General features: G+C 40.8%; 1 protein-coding gene and 1 long non-coding RNA gene across 2 annotated transcripts in view; both read left to right on the top strand.

The window, feature by feature from the left end:
- The first annotated feature begins 5,698 nt into the window (after window positions 1-5,698).
- The window catches only part of LOC122555840, a 76,162-nt gene continuing 57,200 nt past the window's right edge, over window positions 5,699-24,660 (top strand). Inside the window, exon 1 of the long non-coding RNA XR_006313372.1 lies at window positions 5,699-7,514. This is a non-coding gene — a long non-coding RNA (uncharacterized LOC122555840). The remainder of the gene's footprint in view (window positions 7,515-24,660) is intronic.
- foxl2a (forkhead box L2a) lies at window positions 17,508-19,254 on the top strand. Its single transcript, XM_043702025.1, has one exon. The coding sequence runs from the start codon at window positions 17,795-17,797 to the stop codon at window positions 18,689-18,691; it is 897 nt and encodes a 298-aa protein (XP_043557960.1). The 5' UTR covers window positions 17,508-17,794; the 3' UTR covers window positions 18,692-19,254.

Consider the following 24,660-nt stretch of genomic DNA (forward strand, 5'->3'; position numbering starts at 1 on the left):
CACACAACACAAGGTTATAGTTCAACAGGTTTATTTCAAAGCACTAGCTTTTGGCGCGCTGCTCCTTCATCAGGTGGTTGTCAGGAGCAGTGCTCCGAAAATTAGTGCTTCCAAATAAACCTGTTGGACTGTAGCCTGGTATTGTGTGAGTTTTAACTTTGTACACCCCAGTCCAACACCTACACCTCCAAATCATGGTTCATTATGATATGATGATGCTGGTGTTAGACTTGGGTGGACAAAGTCAAAAGTCACACAACACCAAGTTATCTTCCAATAGGTCTATTTGGAATCACAAGCTTTCAGAGGACTGCTCCTTCATCAGATGATGTGGAGGAGAGGACACATCATAGAATTTATATACAGAGATATACACAGAATTTATATACAGAGAGATAGTGACAAGATAATTCCAGATAATTAAGAATGTCAAAAGATAAATACAAATAATGGGAGTGAAGTGTCAAAAGCATCAAACAGTGCGAGTAAAGTGTCAACAGCTGAATAGCAAGTGAAGGGATGACTATGATCCAATTAATAATTACAAAAGAATCAAACATAGAATGGTGCTAGAGAATTTGTCATGGTTCAAGTAGAGCTTTGTATAGATGTTGGAAGTCTTCCTTCCTTCACATTATATTCAAAACCTCTAGATATTAACACCAACATTCCATTAGTGTTTTTGGTTAGTTTTGGACCTGAACATTATATTTCATCATCTGTGCACATGGACTCTAAACTGTTTGGATCTCTGCCATTGTAACTAAGTACCACTCTGGAGCTCTCAACATATAATCATACTGACTCTTCAGTACAGTAATGCGTGGTTGCTGCACTGTTGTAGTCATCTTTTGGATGACATATGAAACTCAGGATCCATTTGTCTGCTCAGATGGACATAGAAGGTCCTATGGCAGAATTTGAAATAAGAAAAGTGAGCCCTGGTCAGTATTTATACCTCAAACAACATAACTGAAACAGATTACCTTGTCAGGTACTCAATGCTCTTTGTGCCATCTTGCTGTGAGTAAAATGATTACCATTTTTATTTAAATTTTACCATTCAAATGACTATTAATTAAAGTATATCATTGGCTTTCAACAATTTTTAAGGGGAGATGTCCTTAGGTTATGAGTAATACTGTGTATTTATTTAAGTATTTTCTTCTGATATGCAGTAAATTGCTAGCATTTTGGTTCTATTGATTTGTATTATTTCTTTGCGAATTTGAAGTTCACTTAAAGCAATATTTCTTCTACAAAAATTGCGCCGTGCTTAAGTGTTATAAAAAATTTACTCTTTAAAAATTATATTCAAGTAATGATTATATTGTTACAGTAACTTTAAATACATGGATAAGAGAAGCAAACCGTTTTAAAACAGGACAACATGCTCAGACTGATTGTGTGGTTAAATAACAACCAAGATCTTCAATCTATTTATGAATGCAACCCACTGCTGTGAAGGGGCATTTGATAATGTGGACAGTACATCACTTTGCAGTATTCATGATAATTGTTTGTTACAGCCATGTAAAGCATATTTGTGGTAAAGAATTTGTGGTAAATATTTAGTGCTTAAAATAACAGATTTCACAACATTGTACAAACTGGGTGCCAAATCTACTCTAAGAAGACAGTAGTGTAGAATTTCTGAATTGATGGGCAATATTAATCCTTGATTAAATCAGCAATATCTTGCCTGAATAGAATAATTTTCATCTATATAATACTAAAATACTTCATTTGACCATCATCAAACCACTTTAGTGGCTATTAGGATAGATAGCTGGTAACTTGGTTACAGAAGAATGTTGTCTTTAATTGTCTTTAAATAGTTGAGAAAGAGCAGAGAGGTTTAGGATGGAAGTCAGGGAGTTCTGGAATTCTGGATCTTTGAAATGTGACATTTGTCAAAGTGACCACCAATGATGGGTGATTAAACTAGTGAATGGGTAAAGTGTCAGAATTGGAGGAGTACAGAGTCCTGAGAGGGTTAATAAAAGAATTGATTGAAAATAAAAGGACATTGTTTAATGACATTGCCTGGCTGAACATAGCTCCAACGACACTCATGAAGCTTCACACCATTCAAAACAAAGCAATTACTTGACGGCTACCCACATCCACAAATATCCACTCTCTACACCACTGACACTCAGTAGCTGTAACATGTACCATTTACACGATGCACTCCAAAAATTCACTTCTTAAATATTGCTTTCCAAACTCACAATGGCATTTTTTTTACTCATTCATGTGATGTGAGTGTCACTAGCTGGCCGTCATTTAATGCCTGTCCCTTGTTGTCATTGAGAAGGTGGTGAGTTACCTTCTTACGATGCTGCAGTTCAGCTGTTGTGGGGTGACCTCCCCAGTGCCATTCAGGACGGAATTCCAGAGACATAGGAATACCACCAACTGCAAATTCCCCTCCAGGCCATTCCTCATCCTGACTTGAAATATATTACTGTTCCTTCAATATCACTAAGGAAAATTCCTAGAACTCCCTCCCCAATGAATTGTGGAGCTACCTACTGCACATGGACTGCAACAGTTCAAGAAAACAACTCACCACTACCGTCTCAAGGACAACTGGGGAATGTCAATAAATGCTGGCCAAGCCAGCAGTGCCCACACCCCATTAATAGATTTTTGGAAATGTCACTTATCTTTCGGAAATTTACATCTGAAATCATAACTATAAAAGTGAATAAGGATTGTCCACCATTACATAAAACAACAAAGTATCTGCAGAACTTCACACATTACAAAAACTTGATAACTACAAACAAAACAAACCAATATTAAACTTGTCAAAGAAAAGCAAAACAAAACATTTCAGAAAAAATGTCAGAAATAAAGTAAAATACTTAGCTTAGCACCTGAACAACGTTAACGCCAATTTACATTTTTAAATTTCCTTTAACATAGAAAATAGTATTTTAAATAGGAACAAATTACAAAAGGAGATGGAGGGAATAGAGAAGGAATGAAGAAATAAAAGATATAAAGGGTGACTCAAAGTTCCTTCAAAGTTATGGACTCTAAGAATTTTTTTAAATGTTGTACAATTACAACATTTAAAAGGCTCTAGATGGGTATATGAATAAGGAGGGTTTAGAGGGATATGGACCAAGTGCGGCCAAATGGAACTAGATTAATTTAGGATATCTTTTCAGTATGAAAGTGTTGGACTGAAAGGCCTGCTTCTGTCCATCTCTATGATTCTATGACTTTGTCAGTGGTGATAAAACAAAGGTGGGGAGATGTGCAAAGTGATGAAGCAGAAATTTTGTAGGACGGTGGAGGGATATAAAGATAGAAGACATTATAGAGTTAGGGTGGAGTAAGGCCATAGAGGAAGTTGAAGATGAGGACAGGATTTTTAAATGTAATGTGCTGGGGATTTGAAGCCAATATAGGTCAGTAAGGATGGGAGTGCTGGTCGATTGGGAGTTAGTACATCACAGGATACAGCCAGCTAAATTTGGAATAATTCTTGGATACAGAGGATAGAACACTGAAATGGATCAACTTAAATACGTGAAGTCACTAAATGAAAAGACATGGATATATTCTTCAATAACAGTGAGGAAGAGGTTGAAAAGGATGTATACATTATTGTGAATGTGGAAGTAATCTTAATAAGATTGCTTCATTTCTGAGGTTTTGTCAGCCTGATGAGTTTTCTGGTGAAGGCGTTGGTGTCAATGGCAGTGGGTGGGAGCTGAAGAGGATGATTACAGCTGGAATAAAACGGTGACAATTTGATGTCAGCATGCATTCTAATAACAAATCTGATATATTTAAACAGTAGGTCCATATGTTACTGCAACTGAGAATTCAAACAGACAAACGTTGATCAGTTGAAGAAAGGAAGATAAGAGATATGGAGAACAAAGTACTGCTATTCAAGTAAAACTGTAGAAAGGAAAAGTGATGTGGCTTGGATCTGCGTTGGAAATCGGAAAAGGTTAACAGGCTATGCACTGTATGGAAGCAGATAACACAGGGTGTGCTCGGAGAAGCAGGAACCACCTGGATGGAGGCACGTTGTGAAGGGCAACAAGATATGAAACCATATGCTTTCTACCTTAGCTGGCTCGAAAACCCATCCAGCTTATTGTGAGTTCATTTTAAAAAGAAACAACGTATCGGGTTTTCCTCTAGTTAATCTGTGGTTAAATTTGTTGAATTAGATAACCAAATTATGTCACCCTTTCGGTTTATGAAGAGTTTTTTCTTTTGTACTTTATTTTTACTTCTGTCTTGGCTAATGACCACAGTGCCCAGGTTTGGGGAAAACGTTCAACACGCTTTGTAAGAAACCTGTGAAATGCAAATTCCCCAACTAGAAATAACTGGAAATCTGCCGCGTTTTCAGACCTTTCGACATTATAAATAGGAAGCAGCTGTAAGTATTATTTTTGAATATATTTAAATGCGTTGAAAACCACATGCCTGACGTCGCTAATTGTACAGAATTTAAAGTGAAACTGTGTGTTTAACAGAGAAGGTGGAGGCCTGGATCAAATTGATGTTACCTAGGGGTTTATGTTCAGTATTTAGTTATTGTTAGCAGGCATCCTTGTTTCTATACCGCATGCCTGGGGGTAAGCTGCAGTGTTTCATAGTTATGTAACGCGTCAGTACATAAGTGACATATTGTTTGCATAAATGGCATACTGTTTTGTGGTTTGTATTCAAAGTGCAAGATGGTGTCCTATGGATGAACTTGTACACTTTACAGACTCCTTTCCATCTTTCGACAGCCAGATGTCCTTTTTGTCTTTTTTTTTCATTTCTAAAATGGTTTATGCTAATTTAAAACTGGTGTGGGATCATTTTAACCCTTTGACACCTCGTGCACTCATTTTCCGGCTTTGGGGTTCACTGCTGTTCAACTCGCGCATTGTGTTTGTACTTGGAGTTCAGAGGCTCCGCGATTTGTTTTTTTGCATTTCCTGAATATCTAAAGGAGCCGCATGAAATTTATACATTTTTTCTTTTTTTAAAAAAAACATGACTTTTAACCCGGGCTTGTATTCGATTGAATTGTAAAGTCTTTACGGGAAGAGGATAAAAGGGAGATCGTTAGGGTTGGAGGGTGTACATTTACACCTTCCGCACAGAAACATGTGGCTGAGATTTGTAATCTGTCTCTCTTGAAAATGTTGTTAGAGATCGTATTTTGACCAAAGTAGGACGGAAGTATTGAACTTGTGGTCAAATAGAAAGCGGGTATGAAGCAGATGGAAATCAAACACCGGGGTGGGGGGAGTGGGGGGTTGGTGGGAGTTGGATTTGCCGCTTCAAATCTGGAAGGAATGTAGGTACATGATGATGTGTTTCAAATAAAACCGCGGAATCTCATTCGATTCTGAATTCTTTGTTCTTGTTCATCTGGCGGGTTGATTGTATCTCGAATCCAGATTGCTAACAATGCCTCTCCCAACACGCTGAAGGCATGTGAGGACCGTGTGGGTTGTGAACGGAATTTCGCCAGGAGAGTGTTCCCTTTCCCCCCTCTCTCTCCTCCTCTCTTTCTGCGTATATACAGACCGGTTTACCCAGTGTGGCTGGCTTCTCTCCAAATCAAATTGAGATTCAGAAGCACAAAACCATCGGATATTCTAATTTATTCGTTCACGCCGAACATCAGGCTCCATATAACATACAAATACAATGCCTGCTCATAATATCATCATACAGCGCACACATGAATTAGCTTATTCTGGGAATCTTAACACCGATTTGAGACCACAAAGAATAGTGTTTCTAAGAGTTAACGGTAATGATGTGCTCCACAAATATCTGAGCTCCGTTTCTACTTAACCAATTTGTGCCGATTTGTTTTTCAATGGCCGTTTTCACTTTTACACAAGCAGCCACAGTTCCCAAACTGAGCATTTAAAGCCTAATATTGGCAACAGAATGAATAGATCCCAACTCAAGTGGAAGACATCTGTATTCTGGCATTGGAGTTTATGTCTCACAGTGGTCAGAATTCTCGAGGAATGTACTGTGTGCGAGATCAGATGAGTTTATTTCTTAACAATCAATCTAAATGAAGTTAAAAATCACAATCTAAATGAAGGCTGTAACATGAATGATGCAGACTAATCGGATGCATTGTTTTGTAAAAGGGGTCTACGATAAAACACTTCATAAATCGTGATTTATGCGAAAGATTATCTTAAAGTGTTCACAAAAAATAGTAAACAGGGGTGACAAAATGAAGCACAATCAATAGAGAGTTGTTAGTATCCAACATGTTATTGGAGCCGATCTCTGAATGGATGCCAGATGTTTAATGCAGAGATATTGCATGGGTAGATGATGCGGTGAATAATTTTCACATGTATGCAATTATACTTTTCGTTTTTTCTTGCGTTAACAAAGAAATTATTAATACCTTACCTAGGCTATTCCTTATATCTCAGCTAACCATTACGTGTTTTAATCAAAATAATTCTCTCCAGCTCAAGACTATCAGAAAAATCCATTAATTTCTATTATCAGGTTCTTGAGTGAAAGGTTGACAAAGCTCTTCACGAAAACTAATCTGTATTCGCATTAACACCGCGTTGTGAATGATTTCCTCGCCTGCATTTTGACCTTTACACCGTTTACTCTTAAGAATAGAGTAGTGCAATTTGCATATAAAATTAGTTGGATCATTCCGTGATCCTGTTCAGCTCAATTGTTTGATGAAGAATATTGGGCTGAAAGAAATTTTGTAGCATTTCTAATGGTGGTTTTACCACGTTGTTCAAGTAAGTTTGTGCGGTGAGGTTTTAATGGGGACTGCCATTGATGTTCCTGACTGGAAGTTTTAGAGTGTTGACAAGAATTGATTTGCACACATTTTAATTAAAATATAATTTCAGCGCAGATTTAACGTTTGCATTTAACTAACAAAATGTTCGACTTGTTTTATATTCCAAAAACAGGAGTAACAACGGGAAAGGGTGACCGCCAATCGCTTCGCAATGCGCACATTCAATGCTTTGTAGAAAATCCAAAATTGTCTCAATACTGTCTCGTTGATTTTAAGATGGAATCTTTCCACGGAAAGCTTTTTTTTAAATCTTGGTTTGTGTTCCTGCGCTAGATTCACCCCGTGTCCCCTATTCAAACGACGTGTCCAGCTAATGCTTAAAAAAAAGGCGAGGAAAGGTCAATAACCTACAAGCTTTGGGACTAATCGTTGTTTCATCTCATTTGGGACCGTTGTTTCGAGGGTTTAAAGTAACGCCGACTCCATTGAAAGGTCTCACTGTTTTGTCGAACCGTTTGCTGAATGCGACAGAACCCTAGCCCGTGTTGTCTTAGTCTCAGAATGAACGTTGGGTTAATGTTATTTTATTTTTGCAGGTAACGTTGTTATTTGGCACGAGATTACTTCATTGCCGATACAAGGGAATACAGTTTCCAGTAGATGTTCTGATGGGTACCGTTTGGAATCTGGTCTTTAAAAAGTTTTGCAAAATGCCAATTTTGCTTGATTGGTAAGCGAATTGTCGAGCTTGTGATTTTTATATCGTTTTGGTTTGGCTCCGTTCTAATATCTAATGTCCCAGACCAATCCATGCACTTTGGTTTAATTTTTCCTCGCATGTAGGGTTCCAGTTGGGGGGAAAATGGGAGGAGCGCAAAGGTGTAAAACGCACCAATGAATTGCATGAGAAGCTGTGTGTGAGATTGCACATGCAGCGATATTGTTTAAACCAATTGGCAAAATAAACTACAGGGAGTGAAAATAATCATTAGCGAGTCGAGTAGAAGTGCCTTATTTGGTAACCAGCCTTTTGGATCTCATTCTGCACAAGTGCTGTCTGGGAAAAACGTTTTAGTGCATTTGTGGTTTTCCATTCTGTACATCTGTTTATAGAATCCAAGATGCAGGGGAAATAACTTCCACGTGTAAGGAATAAAAAGCTCGTATTTGAAATATTACTGCCACCTTGTCGTGACCTAGATTCTATTGTAACCACATCATTTCACAAGTGGAAGTACAGTTACATTGTGCATAAAGTTAGCAATTCCTGTCTTAAAATGTTGGTAATTATGATGCAGTTTAATACCTGAGCGGTGGGATATTAATGAACCAAGTAGCTGCTGGCATACGCAGCTTTTGTTTGTCAGTAAATGCCCAGTTTCAACTCTATCCCAAAATAGAAATGTTCAACTTGTCGATTTTTTTTAAAAAAATCGAATGATATGGTTTCGAAGAAGGGTTAGTAAGAGAATTAGTTATCAAAGTGCTGGTTTACACGGGGAAAAATCGATAGATTCCCACTTCATCACGAATATCATTTAAACGTCCATGTGTCGGTCTGATTCCCAATTGTTTAAAATATATATAAACGACGTTTCACAACTGGTAAGCTCCATCAGTTTCGCCACTGCTTCGCAGAATGTATTAAAATTAACATTATCTGAATGGGAATTCCTCCATATTATTCCAGTTTCTTAAATCTTCTGGAGATGATTCGTCAGTGAAACATTAAATGTTAACTTTGAGGTATTTGTTGCAAAAAATCAAACCTGTGTACTCGGCGTCACAGTCGCTTGTTGGATTATTGTGGCTATTTATGTTGCGTGCGAACTTGTATAAATAGCTAACGTGGACTTTTGGAGTGGAAAATGATTTTTTTTGTTGGAGTATTTGTAGAAATTCTAAAATCGTGCATTGGTGACTCCCTATTTTACACTCAATGAATATATTGCGTTTCACTTATGTAAAAATATTTAAGTGCACGAAAAGGTCAATATATATAACAGGAAGTAATTGCTAAGAGCCAATATTATCAATACCGTAGTCCTTCTATACAGGTACATACCATTGTACTGCAGAGAGTTCTCATGTTTTTCAGGATATTGTCTGATTTGCATGGATAACTCTGTGGTATGTGTTCTGTTTTACTTTTCCGTTTTGCCTGGGTTAAAGTTCACGGTAATATACCCTGTCCTTGATCGGAGCAAATCGAATTTTAACTACTTTAAAGCTCGTTTTGATTAAAAAAAAAGCTTTAACAGCATTTAGTATAAGTATCATTATGTACATTATGATTATTGACAAATCATAACTCAACCAATCAACATCATGAGATAAAGCTAGCGTTATAATACAGATCATTTCTTGCACTTGACAAGAACTTTTGTCTGTCATATCACACGTATAAAATATATCATAGATCCGTGTCTAGATAGTTTATGGCTTCATCGTTTTTCATTAGATTAAAGATATGTTGAAAGAGTGATGAAGCCTGAAGGCCCATTTTGAAGCAGAAACTTTCCCACCTTCAGGGGACTGTAGAAAATTTATTGAAAGGAAGCTTTAAACAAATGATTGAATACACAAATGAGTAATTGCGCAACATTGAGTTATGTAAAAATGTCACCGGTAAAAATGCTTAGATCAACATAATGCGACGCCTCGGGTCGGTTATCTCTTGTTATTTTTCCCATTGCCTTGTGTAAAGGAAACTGAACTTTCCTTTAAGGATATTATCGATGGCAGATCACTGTTCTGCCAAATACAAAGGTACAATCGTTGAGGAGCCTTTCTCTGAGACAGAACGGAACGTAATTAAAAGTTTTAATGAGCACATTTTTTAAGGCACAGTCATTGCTTCAACTCTGTATTTCTCCTGCACAGTGGATGATGTACCAACATCAATCAATTATTGTTCAGCCCAGAACCAAATATTTCAGAGACCCCAATGAACTTGAGACCCAAGTGAGCAACGTACAGAATAATTTAGAGGGCCTGTTTCATGTACCACAGCTGCTTCTCATAAGCAAATAACCCTATTGATTGAATGCTGCGGGTTAATAAATCTATCATTCCCGTCCACAGGCGCTATGATAACACTGTATTCGTCAACAAAAAGCACCATATCAGTTCAATGTGTCAGTTACTCACACTGCTGTATCATTTTTCAATTCTCTCTCCCTATGTCACACTCAGATCAATTTCGGGGAATCGAAAGGAGGTAGCTCCTGTCAGCTAACTCACTCTAGGACTAATGATAGTAGATTCCAAACAAGTCTCAAATTTAAAACAAAACTCTTTCTAACCCAAGTTAACCAAGATCCATACGAGTCGTTCTAAAATGCCGAGATTCTGGTGTATTAAGCTTAATTTGTAGACCCTTGTAAGCAGTATAACTTCACTGCTAAGTTGCACAATTTTCCACGGCCAGGTTTGTTTGTTGAATCAGAATCCTAATACATCTGAGTTAATACTTCTGAGCTGGATTTGTTTTAAATCTATTTAACTGAAATGTTTATTTTATATGTAACGGAGTGCATCTGACCAGTTATCGTTACTAATATCATCCTCTCACACAAATAGTGTCTAATACTTGATTTTGTGGATGGTTTATTTACATACAATATAATAAAGATATTTCAAGTTACCAGCATTAACTTGAAAACATTGTGCAAACTCATGCCAATAGTTCCCTCGCTCAATAGTCCTTACCCCTATGATTTATTGAGGTGCGACCTCTCTTTTGAATAAGAGGGACCCTGACAGCATGGGTGCTAAGCTAGTGCGTGACAGGAAACTAGGCGCAGGGGTAGACAGTTTTTTTCGGTTCAAGAAATTCCACAGAATAAGATACTATAGCTGTTTTTCTTGATCTGTAATAAATGGCTCAATCCTGGGTCTACAGAAGACAGTTACAAAAATTTGCTGATGACAGGCTCCTCAACGGTTGTACCTTTGTATTTGGCAGAACTGTGATCTGCCATCGATAATATCCTTAAAGGAAAGTTCAGTTTCCTTTACACAAGGCAATGGGAAAAATAACAAGAGATAAGTGGAGAAGAGTGATGGGCTTCATGAGGAGACAGGCAGGCGAGCGAAGTAGGCAGACACGTGGCAGATGCAATTTAACATGAGTGGAATACCTTTCGGTAGAAACAAGAAGGGGGGACTTAAAGCATACAATTGTAAAAAGCTTGAGCAGCAGATGGATCTCGGCGTATATATGCACGCTTTTGAATTTTGAAGAAGGCGTTAGTAAGTTATAAGGGATAGGTAGGAAGTGTACCGTTTCACTGAAGCATTGAAAGCCAAGTCAAGGTAAAGAGTCAGTACACAGCGAATGTTTAGTATCTGGGAATACAGCACCTGAGAGTGTGCTGCAGGCAGATTAGAGAATGCTTTCAAGATGTGGGAGGAGGTGGATAATTATTGGAACAGAACAATACTGCGATGCGGGAAAAGAGCGGGCTGGAGGATTAGCTGAATGGAGGAGAAAGTGAGGTCTGCAGATGCTGGAGATCAAAGTTGAAACTTTATTGCTGGAACAGCACAGCAGGTCAGGCAGCATCCAGGGAACAGGAGATTCGACGTTTCGGGCACAGGCCGAAGAAGGGCCTGTGCCCGAAACGTCGAATCTCCTGTTCCCTGGATGCTGCCTGACCTGCTGTGCTGTTCCAGCAATAAAGGATTAGCTGAATGCCCTGGCAAGGGTTCGGGTGGGCCGCATGGCCTCCTTCTGTGCTGCATCCATTCCTTCATTCAAACTTAGATTGCGCAGACTGTATTCAATCTGCATGACAGAGTCGGTTCTCTAAGGGAAGAATATCTCCAGAAATGCGGAGGTGACGGGGCCAGATCCAGGTTTCAAAGCCCACTGCAAATTGACTCCCCACCTTCCGCTGCTGGGATAGAGATATGATCTGGAGGTGCTGGTGTTGGACTGGGATGGACAAAGTTATAAATCACACAACACCAGGTTATAGTCCAAACGGTTTAATTGGAAGCACTAGCTTTCTAAGCGCTGCTCCTTCATCGGGTGGTTGTGGAGGACACGATTGTAAGACATAGAATTTATAGCAAACGTTTACAGTGTAGTGTAACTAAAATTATACATTGAAAAATACCTTGATTTAGATGAGAGACTTAACAATGGCCATTCTAACAGATGAGAGACTTAACAATCAAGGATTTTTTTCAATGTACCGAAAGCTAGTGCTTCTAATTAAACCTGTTGGATTATAACCTGGTGTTGTGTGATTTTTAAAACTTGATTGCTGTTAGGTGTTAAACACTTAGAATGGGTTGCAGGTTTCGATTCATTCATTTGTAAATCACAAAACTTCTTTGAAGTCACATTCCCGAGATAACTTAAGGTTTTGTGTATAAAAAAGTGACATCTCAGCTCAGACAATGCATAAAAGGTGTGGGGTTAGAGTCTGTCTGTGTTCTACCCTTGAGAGATAGTGAGACAATTACAGCGCGAGCGGGGGCCGACAGCCCCCTCCAAGCATTAGCCGACTGAATGTAGATAATTAATATCTGAGAACAAGACATATTTGATCCTTACTTTCCTCTCGACACTACTACCATTTTGTTTGGATTAATATTTGTATCGCTTCCTCCATCGTCAGTAAACACCCCCTCTGTATCTGCGTACTGAATTGACTGTAAAATTGTAGTGTAAAGCGGACAGATAACTTTGGGCTTCACTATCGGATACACAACACCATCATGACGAACACCATAAGGTTCACTTGTCCTTTCAGATAGAAGTGATGAATTCTTTCTGCTTTATAAAAATGGTGGTTCCCAACTACGCCTGCAATGTACCAACCCCGATGTTACATCGAAACCCCACAGTTCAGGAACTAGTAATACTTTTAAACGTGAATGATAAGGTAGAGCCGCTGGCTCGTGGAAATGACAGAGCAGTTATTGTGTGTCAATGCATCGCAGATACAATCATATCGTAGCACTCATCAGCATGTGGGCCCTACTGGGAACCCAGAAATCTGATTAGATGCTTTTCCGGCCATATTATGGGGCAGAAGAAATCATCTTCATACGTAATGGGCGGCACGGTGGCTCAGTGGTTAGCACCAGGGTCCCAGGTTCGATTCCAGCCCTCGGCGATTGTCTGTGTGGAGTTTGCACATTCACTCTGTGTGTGGGTTTCCTCCAGGTGCTCCGGTTTCTTCCGGATGTACAGCTTGGGTGAATTGGCCATGCTAAATTGCTCATAGAGTTCAGGCGTGTATAGGTTAGGTGCATTCATCTGGGGTAAATGTAGGATAGTAGGGTCTGGGTGGATAACTCTTTAGAGGGTCGGTGTGGAAGAGGCTGTTTCCAAACTGTAGGGATTCTATGAGGAAAAAATAACCTGTTTGAGACTATTTCCGTCACTACCTACTGGACAAGTAAAATGTGACTTCATCTGAAACTGTGGCGCAAAACTGAAACATTCTTCCAAGAGACATCTTTATTTGTTTACCTCGGGAAAACGAGGTGTATTTAAGGGATGGGGGCGCCCTATCGACGTTTTTACAGCATCACATAATTGAAGATGAATTCTACCGAGCAAATGTAATTTTCTCAAACAGCGGGAAAAGACTAGCTCTTCCACTTTTCCAACCCCATTGTTGTTTTTTTTTAAAAAAATTACGAATTCAATACATTAAGTGAAGTTTGAAACCACAGAATTCTCTGATCAGCTTCCACGCTCGGTGAGGCCGTTCTCCAGACCTTCAGCCCATGTCATACAGTTTATAGTTTTAGCAGCCAAGTACTGAGGGGTTCGGAGGTGACCGGAAAGAGACAGGCGCGTTATACGTGGATAAGCGCTGAACAACACATTGTATCCTTGTTTAACACATGAAGGACATTGGACTGTGTAAAATATCCCTATGATTCTATTTATTCTTACATTGTTGGGTGGTCCCGTCTCATAGCTTTTCCCTTATGGCTGTAGTTCATGTGGGATGATTTAGTGTGAGCGAAACTCCCGTAATTAAATTCGCAGATTAATGAAAAAGGCAACTCAGCTGAGGAAGGGGGTGTGAGCTCCAGATGAGGTTTACAAGAATGATCCCGGGGATGAAGGATTCATTATATGAGGAGCGGTTGAGGACTCTGGGTCTGTACTCGATGGAGTTAAGACGGATGATCACATTGAAATTTACAGAATGTAGCACTGAGGCCTGGAGAGAGTGGGCATAGAGAAGATGTTTCCACTACTAGGAGAGACTAGGACCCGAGGGCACAGCCTCAGAGTGAAGGGACAACGCTTTCGAACTGAGATGAGGAGGAATTTCTTCAGCCAGAGGAGAGTGAATTTGTGGAACTCATTGCCACAGAGGGCTGTGGAGGTCAAGTATTTAGATAGATAGATAGGTTATCGATTAGTAGGGGGATGAAGGAGTACAAAGTGAAGCTGGGTGAATGGGGTTGAGAAACATCAGCCGTGATGGAATAGGGGCGACACAGTGGTTAGCACTGTTGCCTCACAGCGCTAGGGTGCAAGGTTCGATTCCAGCCTCAGGTAACCCTTTGTGTGGAGTTTGCACATTCTCCCCGTGTCTGCGTGGATTTCCGTCCACAGTCCAAAGATGTGCAGGTCAGGTGAATTGGCCATGCTAAATTGCCCATAGTGTTAGGTACATTAGTCAGAGGGAAATGGGTTTGGGCGGGTTACTCTTCGGAGGGTCGGTGTGGACTTGTTGGGCCGAAGGACCTGTTTCCACACTCTCGGGATTCGAATCTAATCTAATTGTGGACAGATCTGATGGATCGAATGGCCTAATTCTGCTCCTTTCTCTTATGGTCTAAACTGATCGTGGAAATAAGCAGCTTCCTAGTAACTTTGAGGCAAACTCTAACCTCTACCTTTTTTTCTAACAGTCAGTGTAAGGAACTTTGGGAATCCACCGGTCCTATCTGATTCCAAGTGCAGCGATTGAGCGAGCCCAGAATGCTTACATATATAAACATATGAATTGGGAACAGAAATAGGCCATTCGGCCCCTCTCACCTGTTCCGCCATGGCCTCAACTACACCTTTCCACCTCCCCTATTAATTCGCCCGTTGGTCAAAAATCGATCTACTTGTACCTAAAAGTTTTCAATATCACCCTCTCATCCCCCCCCCCCCCCCCACACACAAGAAAAGAACTCCACCGCCGTCTGGGGACGGACGGTCCAAATAATTCACGAACCGCTGGTATAAAATAAAATCAAATTTCGCCATTAATGGGAGAACCCTTATTTTTCGACAACACTGATGTCGCATATTGATTCTGAGTGTCATGCCTTGCCCTGGCTTGCTGAGCTTGATGCTGAGGCGTCGTGTGGTTCGCGTACAACTTTCCTCTCACCTTGCATTCCCTTTTACCCAAAAATAAAAGATACGTTTTGGATTGAACGAATTTCTGCTGGAATGGGGACTGGGTAACCGGCTGCAACATTTCGAAATAACTGGCTATTTTATTGCAGAAGCTGTATGGTAGCTTTGGTCGGTTTTTTTTTTGTTCAAATGCATTTGTAAAGATTAATAACAGAATGATTTTTATTTTGCATTGACATAAGCAGCGTTAATGGGACTCTAAAACTTTTGCTAACGCACTGAATTCGCTTCTTTCTTTGAACGTTGGCGGGCAGGATTGCATCTGGCAGTAGTGGTGTCCGGAACCAGGAGGGTTGAAAAAGTGTCCCCTTAACAATAGGATAGTGCCCTTTCACCCACAGAGACATCTTCAAAGACACATCCTGCTACTGCCTTGAACGGGTTGTTCCGTTCTTCCGTCCCGTTATATATTTTCCCAGCTGCACTCAACATAAGGCTTGCATTTTGACTTCTTAGAAATAAAATCCACATAAAAAGGCGAGTAAGGTTCCTCAAAACACCGTTTCGTTACCGTAGCAAGCGCGAAGACACAATTACCCTTGCACCAGGTTAGACTGTTCAACTTACACTAAAGAAAACGTGAATAGCGGCTTCCTTTCAGGTGTACAGCCAACACCGTTAGTGAACAAGAGAGAGGCACGATAGATTTCAGACCACCAGGTGCTGGAGCTGTCTAGGACTTGTCATTCTAGCCTGCAAGTCAGCGTAGCTTTGCCAACAGCACCTCCCCCTTCAATCCCCAACCAACTCTTGCCCCCTTCCCCCACCTTCAAATCTCCCTCCCCCACATCCCAAACCCCAGTTTGCATCCTTGCCCCAGCACTTTTCGGTCACTCGACGAGCTGTGATTAGAAGGTCGGGCTGCAATGGGTTTCACTCCCTGGAACTCGATCAATCGCCCCACAATCAGTCACTTCTCAAAGACGTTACGGAAGTGTGTACTGGTCAAGTTTGTTGTGATGATGTTGAGCAATTAATTATTGAGTACTGATCAGAGCAAACGTCGCAGCAGTTGCAGTAGAAGTCATGCCGCAATCAAAGTCGTAGCCGCCTGATTCCACCCCCCCCCCCCCTCCACCCCCACACCCAGCGCTCTCAGTGTGGAGAAGCGCCGAGGCTACACTGCGAGGGCTCACTTGATAAACTGCCGCGGTCTGTCTGGGGCTTCCCTCGAGCGGCAAGTTGGGAGCCCACACCCACCACCATCAAAGTGTTAACAAAAAAGACAATTACCTCGAATAGCAGAATTTCCTCTGCCAGCTCTGCTTCCTTTTTAAAAGAGACATTTGGGGTGGGGGGGGGGGGGGGGTGTAGAGAGAGAGATGGAGAGAGAGAAAGAGCAGGGAAATAAAATCCACGCTTCGGAGCTGGAGCTGCGGAATCTTCTCTTGGGAATCTGAACGAGGTGATGACACACACAACAATGCTGGTCCACCTGCACTGGGCCGAGGCGTGGAAATGCCTCATAGACACTGGCGCTCTGGGTGGTCGGCCACCCCCTCGCCCATTAACTCCCCACTTTAAAAAAAAATCTCTACTCCAATAATAGTTGTGGGGAGTAGGGGTTTGGGGGCTCTTTGTAAAATCCACAACCGTGGACCCATTTCCCAGTTACTGGGCATTACCCTCCCTAACCAGCTGCTTGCACAGAGTGTGAATAAATCGAGTTATTCGTGGCCCGGATGGTTCAGTCAGTTTCGTGCTGCCATGTGATCTGATGTCGCTCAATACAAACTGGATTTGCTGGTTTGCTCGCAGATTGTAAATGCCATTCATTATCACTATTGTCAGTGGCACATGCAACTGTTAACCAAACTAGTGATTCTTTAACCCTTCGTGTCAAAAGTAAGATCACTACTGCTCCGGAGCAGGACCATATTATGGAATGCAAACAGCGTTTCGAGACCTGTGCACTTTTTGCACACACACGCCATTGGAACTATCGGATTATCTTCACATTATTGTAAATCTCGGGGGCTCGAGAGGACCTGACGGATTTCCCTGGGGATGTGGGAGTCGATATCGTTTCCTTGCAGCGGTGTGTGTTGAGTTCCCTTCCCCGGTTATAATGGTCTTAATCTACAGATAACATGGGCTGAAAAAGAAGAGAATTGCCCCGGAATATATACATATATATTTAAAAGCACGAATTTAACTTGAAAAAGAATAGCAGCCTGCATAGTCAGTCGCGCTTAGATGTAATGGATATTTACATGGAAATGAGGTCCTGATATTTCATGGGGAGGAGGAGGTTTGGGGAGGGAGTGACGCAAGCGGAAATGTGCTCAGTTACGGGAGCAGTGTATAGGCTGAGCGATTCACGAATAGGAGGACGCATTATTCTCTGGGCAAAGGGACGAAAAGGGCACGGCTTAAAGCGATAGAAACCCGCAGCTTGGACTGTGCAATCACAGTAACATACTCCTAACCAAGCATTCATTACATTTGCACTGCGGAAAACAAAACTGACCACGAACTTGAACCAGACTTTGGACCGAGTACAGACTTGGGACTTCAATCAACAAGGAAGTTGTACTGCAACGTTTGTAGGCGCTGGGAGTGCAATTATTTCGGGAACGCGGCATTGTACTTGTGAGGGCTTTGCATTCACGATGGCCACCTACCAGCACCCCGAGGATGACACTATGGTCCTGATGACTGACAACATCTCCACGTCCAGCTCCAAAGAGCGGGTCAAGAGCGAGTCATCTCCGGACAAGACTGCGGAGAAACCCGACCCAACGCAGAAACCGCCTTATTCTTATGTGGCCCTCATTGCTATGGCTATCCGAGAGAGCCCCGAGAAACGGCTGACTCTATCCGGCATCTATCAGTACATCATCACCAAGTTCCCATTCTACGAGAAGAATAAGAAAGGCTGGCAAAATAGCATCCGACACAACCTGAGCCTGAACGAGTGCTTCATCAAAGTGCCCAGGGAAGGTGGCGGGGAGAGGAAGGGGAATTACTGGACTCTAGACCCGGCTTGTGAAGATATGTTTGAAAAGGGCAACTACAGAAGGAGGAGAAGGATGAAGCGTCCTTTCCGACCACCTCCCACCCATTTCCAACACAGCAAGACGGCTTTATTCGCCAGTGACAGCTACGGCTACATCGGCCCCCCCAAGTACTTGCAATCGAGTTTCATGAACAATTCCTGGCCTCTAGGACAGCCGCCTGCGCCAATGTCTTACGCCTCTTGCCAAATGGCCACTGGCAACGTGGGCTCTGTTAATGTGAAGGGACTCTCGGGTCACGCGTCCTACAACCCTTATTCGCGAGTGCAGAGCATGGCCCTGCCCAGCATGGTGAACTCCTACAACGGCATGAGCCACCATCACCATCCCCATCCCCAGCAACTCAGCCCTGCTCCCCCGCCTTCCTCCAGCAATGGGGCTGGCCTGCAGTTCCCCTGCGCCAGGCAGCCTGCAGACCTCTCCATGATGCACTGTTCCTACTGGGACCACGACAGTAAACACAGCGCATTGCACACAAGGATAGACATTTAAAGCAAGCACCAGCAAGCTATCACTAAATCATTGTTTTGTCCCCAAATCCTTCTCTTTAAACTGTGCCAAAAATAACAGTGGTGAACGCCACGAGGTAGTGTAAGTGTTTTGAACTTTTATCCTTACAACACTAGAAAAAAATGAGATACCCAGCTGGGGAATGAACTATCGTTTTATGTATGTTAACTATTTGTTATCTATAAGAACATTTGTAGATTTATCGTTATTTTTTAAAAAATATGTCTGACCAAGCCCTGTCCAAATAATATTACGTCTTTTGATGATGAATTTGTCCCCCGTCGTCTTAATTATTTTTATAATGTGATGCTGTCAGAAATCAGGTGGATTTGCAGCTTGACGAAATTATTCCACTTCGAATTATTGCCACAAATTTAAGCAAGCTTTTAGCCCGTGTTTTGTTTTTGAATAATGTTAAAGCTCTTGTAACAGATCTGCATGTTGGTAGCTACGCTCGTTCTGCAGTTTGGGACCAATTCAAATGTATAGCACTTTCCTACTTGTACTTTTCTAGATTTGTATTCTTTAATAAACACCCCTATTTTCCACGATCGCTGTTTAAATGTGATGATTTGTCGAGTTTTTTTCAGTCTCCCACAGATGAATTCCCTATTTCAAATAATGATTGCCCTTTAACCGTGTCTTCCTCTCTATATATCTATTATGCAAAGGATAATTAAACATATAGGCCCGAGACTTGCATTAAATATTAGGACCAATTAAGAATTTGTGTTTTTTTAAGAAACAGTGTCGTGTAATAGTGCATCAGTTGCATATTCGCTTATTCTGCTATATTGCACACTTGAAATACAAAACTATCGTTCCCTACATCTGTTAAATTTAAACCCCATTTAAACCATTATCGGGGGAAATGCATTTAAATAGCGCATTCCGTGATTGTGGGACCCTCCTGGCGTTATATGGCCAATAAAGTATGGTTTCGTGTTAGTGCTGCGGATTGGTATTATTTCTGAGCACGTTCGGTTCCAGTCGGGGGCCTTGTGCAGTAAGACGCATACTGCAAAATATCATCAAATTGCAGTGAGAGTTAAAGTAGGGAAATTGTCAACCAGCGAAAGAGTCTGTCTCGCAATTATGGAAGGATCAGATGGCAATTCAATGCAAGAATAGTTTCCATGGACGCGACTTTCACTTCTCCATGTTTTGAACCTGTGTCACCCACTGTAAAGAGCAGGAATGATAGGTGTAACTAAACATATTAAAATAAGGCTCGACATTCATTTTCTAAGTTTAGAATGTAGGCGATAAGTCCAGTGGAATTTTTTTTTCATGCATGTAAGTATGCAATGAATTCTAACTTTAATTTAGTGTTTAACTGTGTTATCCAACTTTATTTAACGTGTGCTAGACTGTGTTAAAAATGTCAAGCCTGTTTTTACTGGGCCATAGTCCACAAGATTTACTTGGAGCAACTTTAGGCCATAAAATCGTTCTTTCTTTTGCTCCTTACGGGCTTCCAATAACTGTTCTGGTTCTTTTGAATATGATATATTGTGTTGGGCTGAATGTTGGGGTTCCCGCACCCATAAGCTTGAAGGATTTTCCAGAAGATCTTAGTAGTTTTTCATGGGAGTCTACAGCTACAAGTAACTGCCATCTAACAGCTTTCGTGCTCCCTTTGTGTTTTATCTGTCTCTGGTGCGGACAGACACCTTCCTCAAACGCACCGGATGTTACCAAGTTTTAAAAATTAATTACTGCTGGGGTTTAAATCTTTAGCACGCGAGGCAGTCTTCCTGGCTGCTTCTTATCGTTTAAACCATTCTGGCAAATAGAATTAAATGTATTATTAGCTAAAATTGGTGAGATTTCAATCGAACTCAGAAGTAAGTTAGTAAGTTGATGGAGGATTCTTCTGAGCAAAGTATTTAGGATGTTTTTTTCCGAGGTCTTGCGAATATTTTCCCAGAAAGTGTTTTTTTCTGTGTGAGCGGTCTCATTTATAGGCAGTTGTCTAGTTTAAAATCGCTTACAATACAGCGGGTTGTTAAGTAGTTGTTCAGCAGTTCAGGGATGCAGATTCACGATTGTAGGTAGTACTGTAGAAAGTTATAAAGTAAATGCACTCTAAATCCTCGCAGCTAACTGATCGCAGTAATTTGTCCTTTGGTCCTTGCCTGTGGTTTCGCAACCTTAAATCGTTTTGAAGGGTTTTTTTTCCCACTAAACTTCGTGTGAGATGTGTGTTCATACAGACAGACATGTAGTCGAACCACCTCCATAGCGCTGAGAGTACTTACTTATATAAAGAGTTTTTCTTTAAAGAATCCAGTCGTCTTCCCGGTAGTTCAACAACAGGACGATTCCAAATAGTGTATGATGTAGACGATAGAGAAGATACACTGTTTTATGGGTATCGTATTTAATGCAATTTGTCATGGATTGTAAAGAATAGAAGATTCAATTTTCCAAATAGCACCCCACTCAGTGCGTTATGTTGTTCCACGGGAAGTGTGTTTTTGGAATGTTGATTGGTCTGTAGCAGGTTTTATTTGCAGAGTTTCGCTCTCTGTTACTCAACCAATGATCGGATTGAAGCCCATAACGGCCGAGATGATTGTAAAAAGAAACTGCTGAAGATTCTGTAGGGCTTTAACTGTAATAAAAGTACAGCACGCGGAGGGAAATGAGAACGAAAGGTTTCAATAGCTGGAGGAAGATGTATGCAATTGTTCCGGTTGTGGGGAAGACAAAATAGGGTCCCAAGGCGTTTGCAGACAATGCATGTTGATTTTATTGGATGTTTGGCGTGGTCCATGGAACGTTCTCTTCTATTCCACCCAGAAACAAATGCTTCTTTATTGCTGACATTGAGGTAAAACGTTTTTATTTTTTTCAGATGTTGACAACGGGCATTCCGTTGGGTTTCAAATTCAGACTTGTGAGAGAACTGATAGGTTTATTTGATGAACATTTATGTTAAATCTCAAAGACGGCGACGGTTTATTATTAACTTCTGGACTTTCATTTCTAATCAGATGATAAGAAGAAAACAACAAAAAAAAGTGTACTCTCAATTCTGTTCCCAGTTAACCATCTTGAAGATCGGGGGCTATTATTCTGCTGAGATAGATTGGCCTGAATACTAAATCTTGTACAGTATTCAGAGCGCTACTCTGACGCTTCATCGTGAGTTAACGGAGTTGTGCCATAGAGGTAGTGGTTGTTTAATCGAATGGTAGCCTTTAAGTCAATGTTGTGATATTACAATTGTAAGATTAATATTGCATTTCGGGTTTAGTCTGTGCTGTGCTTCCGAAAATCAGATGCTCTGGGCTGAATCATCTGTTTATCGTATTTGATAGCCGATGCTACTCTTTACAAGGTCAATAAAGCGAATCGTACTCTTACCCAACAATCCTCTCCAAATATATCTAGCGCTATAGTTAATACAATTGGACCCTTATGTAATGCATTTCCCATGAATTGGCATTATCTTGGCTGCAAGAATTTGGTCAAATTTGCTGATGTCGAATAGAGCTGCGGCAAACGCCCAAAAGACCCAGGCCATGCGTTCCTGAGAAATGGTCGATTTTGTTTAATATGCGCATTAGAGGACGATGACCTTTCAAATCTGAAAGAGGAGACAATCAGAGCTGCTAACGTGGATTAGTACATAGCTGCTATGGAGGTTATCAGCAACGCACTCATTCTAGATCATCGCGGTGTATGTGCTATCGTGAAGGTAGGATGTTAATCAATTTGATATAGATGTTTCCTTTTAAACCTAAACAGCCTACAGGTATTTATCTTGCGGGCTAGTAAAATGGAAATAAAACTATGACGTTGTTTTTGCAAAACGTACATTGTACATACTAAAGTACATAAGTTCTACTTCAGATCTTAGAGCTGAAATGTTTTTAAAATTTGAATTACAATGTAGAGATATCGATAGTAGTCATGATTTGGAGATGCCGGTGTTGGACTGGGGTGTGTGTTTAGAACAGTATTTTCTATGCCACTGAGTCCGAATTGCGGTTTCATTTACAATATCCAAACTGAATTAATAATCTTACAAGGGAATAGACACCTCAGACCATTTATCATTAGGCGCTAATGCAGATCATATAGCAGCGACTGATAGATTCCTAAACCCTGGCCTGGGAAGCAGGGCTGAAGAAAAAGCGCATTATAGATTTGCGATAGAATCATTTGATTAATGATCTAATTAAACCACGCATTTAATTTCGTAGAAACTAAATCTTCTATTCCAGTTCGTGAATACGCATTAGTCTGCACTGGTTACTAAATCCTTCATATGAGCGAACCGTCAAAGAATTGTGCTCAGGACGCAAGAGACTAAGTCTCTGATCTAATGCATTTAAAGACCCGTCAACTGTAATCGTTTCCGATGGCAGTTCAGGATGCACAGTTCACTGCTGGCCTCAGACACCCGGAGACAGAGTGATGGAAAGCATACTCTCTGACGGATACACCAATCTGTCAGCCTAGCTATTGTTCAGATCCGGATTAAAAAATAAATCTATACAAGGAGTCTGACCAATATTTTATACAGACGTGAAAGTGAAACCAACAATCTTAGCACCTGCGCATAGAAGAATCATTTAAAATTATAACTCCCCCAATCCCCGTCAAAATAGTTGGAAATCATTTGACTTCTGTTTTACTTACATCCTATTATCACATCAGAGTCTTTTATTGAGGCAGTTTAAGAGCTGTTGTCTCTCTCTCTCTCTCTCTATGTTAACGTCTGTCTATGTCTCTGTGTTTGTGTGTCCATCTGTCTATGTATGTGTTCTTATATGTCAAAGTCTGTGTGTGGTGTCCGTGTGTGACGGTGTATTTGTGTGGGCATGTCGTGTATCTGCGTGTTTTTGCGTGTCTGTCTGCCTGTGTTTTGTACGTGTCTGAGTGTTTTATGTGTGTGCTTGTCTATTTGTGTATGTTTGTGTGTGTATGCCTGTCTATTTGTGTGTGTATGCCTGTATATTTGTGTGTGTCTATCTGTCTATTTGCGTGTGTGTGTTGTCAGCTGGCTTCTATTTGCTCTAGTGACAGCATGACATTTTCTTTCAGGTGGTAAGGTTTTGCACATTCACCTAAAACAAACGCAGCACAAATTACAGCCGCTAATTGGTCCATCCTTTCAAATCCCCTTAAATCAGGGAGTTTGTTTTTGTTCGTTAATAAGGGCACTAGCCTGAATTGAAACCAAGGATCACCAATATACAGTATGGGGTTTGGGAAGAAAATGTACTTTGTGCTGGTGTCTTTAAACACCTTGGGATAGTGTTGTGGCGGTGTCAATCAGTTTATTACGTTTCATGACTTTTTTTCCTCTCTCCCGTCCTGTCCGTTCCTTCTTTCATCTTTCTTTCCTTCCTTTATTTCATCTTTCCTCGCCTCCCTGCCCTTCCGTTTGTCAAAGCAGAAACAAGTTAATGCAGGAGGTTGTTTACTGGCGGGTGGAGGCATGATGTTTTGGTTAAAACCTTCCAAAACTCCGATTTAGTTCTTTCTGTTAATCCAGATATTGAAGCATTTATCAGTCAGGGCGGAGAGGTTAGCAGGCAATAAACACACACACACAAAATTTGTTTTACAGGAATAAGCGGCGTTTGTCACGAAAGTCACTGATCAGAAAAAGTGACAATCCTATTTGAGTTTCAACAAGAAATGACAAGTTATGTGTTTTGCCCGATACCCGTGAAGTCAGTGAGATCCCGCGTCTATTCTTCTTCCACATCGTTCCGATGTGATCAACAACAATTTGAATAGAAACTGAGCTGGTTAATAAGGAACCCGTGTCAATTTATAAAAGTGTAAATTAGCCCACTAGTGTTTAGATTGCATACAAAGGGAGCAGACAGAGCTAGCTCAATTTGTTTTCATTTGTCACTCGCGTTATTTTATAAACAACAACCAACCATTAAATGTAAACCGTTTTTTGAGACTCTCCCCAAAACAAA

This window comes from Chiloscyllium plagiosum, chromosome 13 (genome assembly GCF_004010195.1).
Source record: "Chiloscyllium plagiosum isolate BGI_BamShark_2017 chromosome 13, ASM401019v2, whole genome shotgun sequence".
In the NCBI taxonomy this organism is placed as follows: domain Eukaryota; kingdom Metazoa; phylum Chordata; class Chondrichthyes; order Orectolobiformes; family Hemiscylliidae; genus Chiloscyllium; species Chiloscyllium plagiosum.

What these genes read in the sequence shown, in the direction of transcription:
- foxl2a (XM_043702025.1), top strand. Translation starts at nt 17,795, where the DNA reads ATGGCCACCTACCAGCACCCCGAGGATGACACTATGGTCCTGATGACT.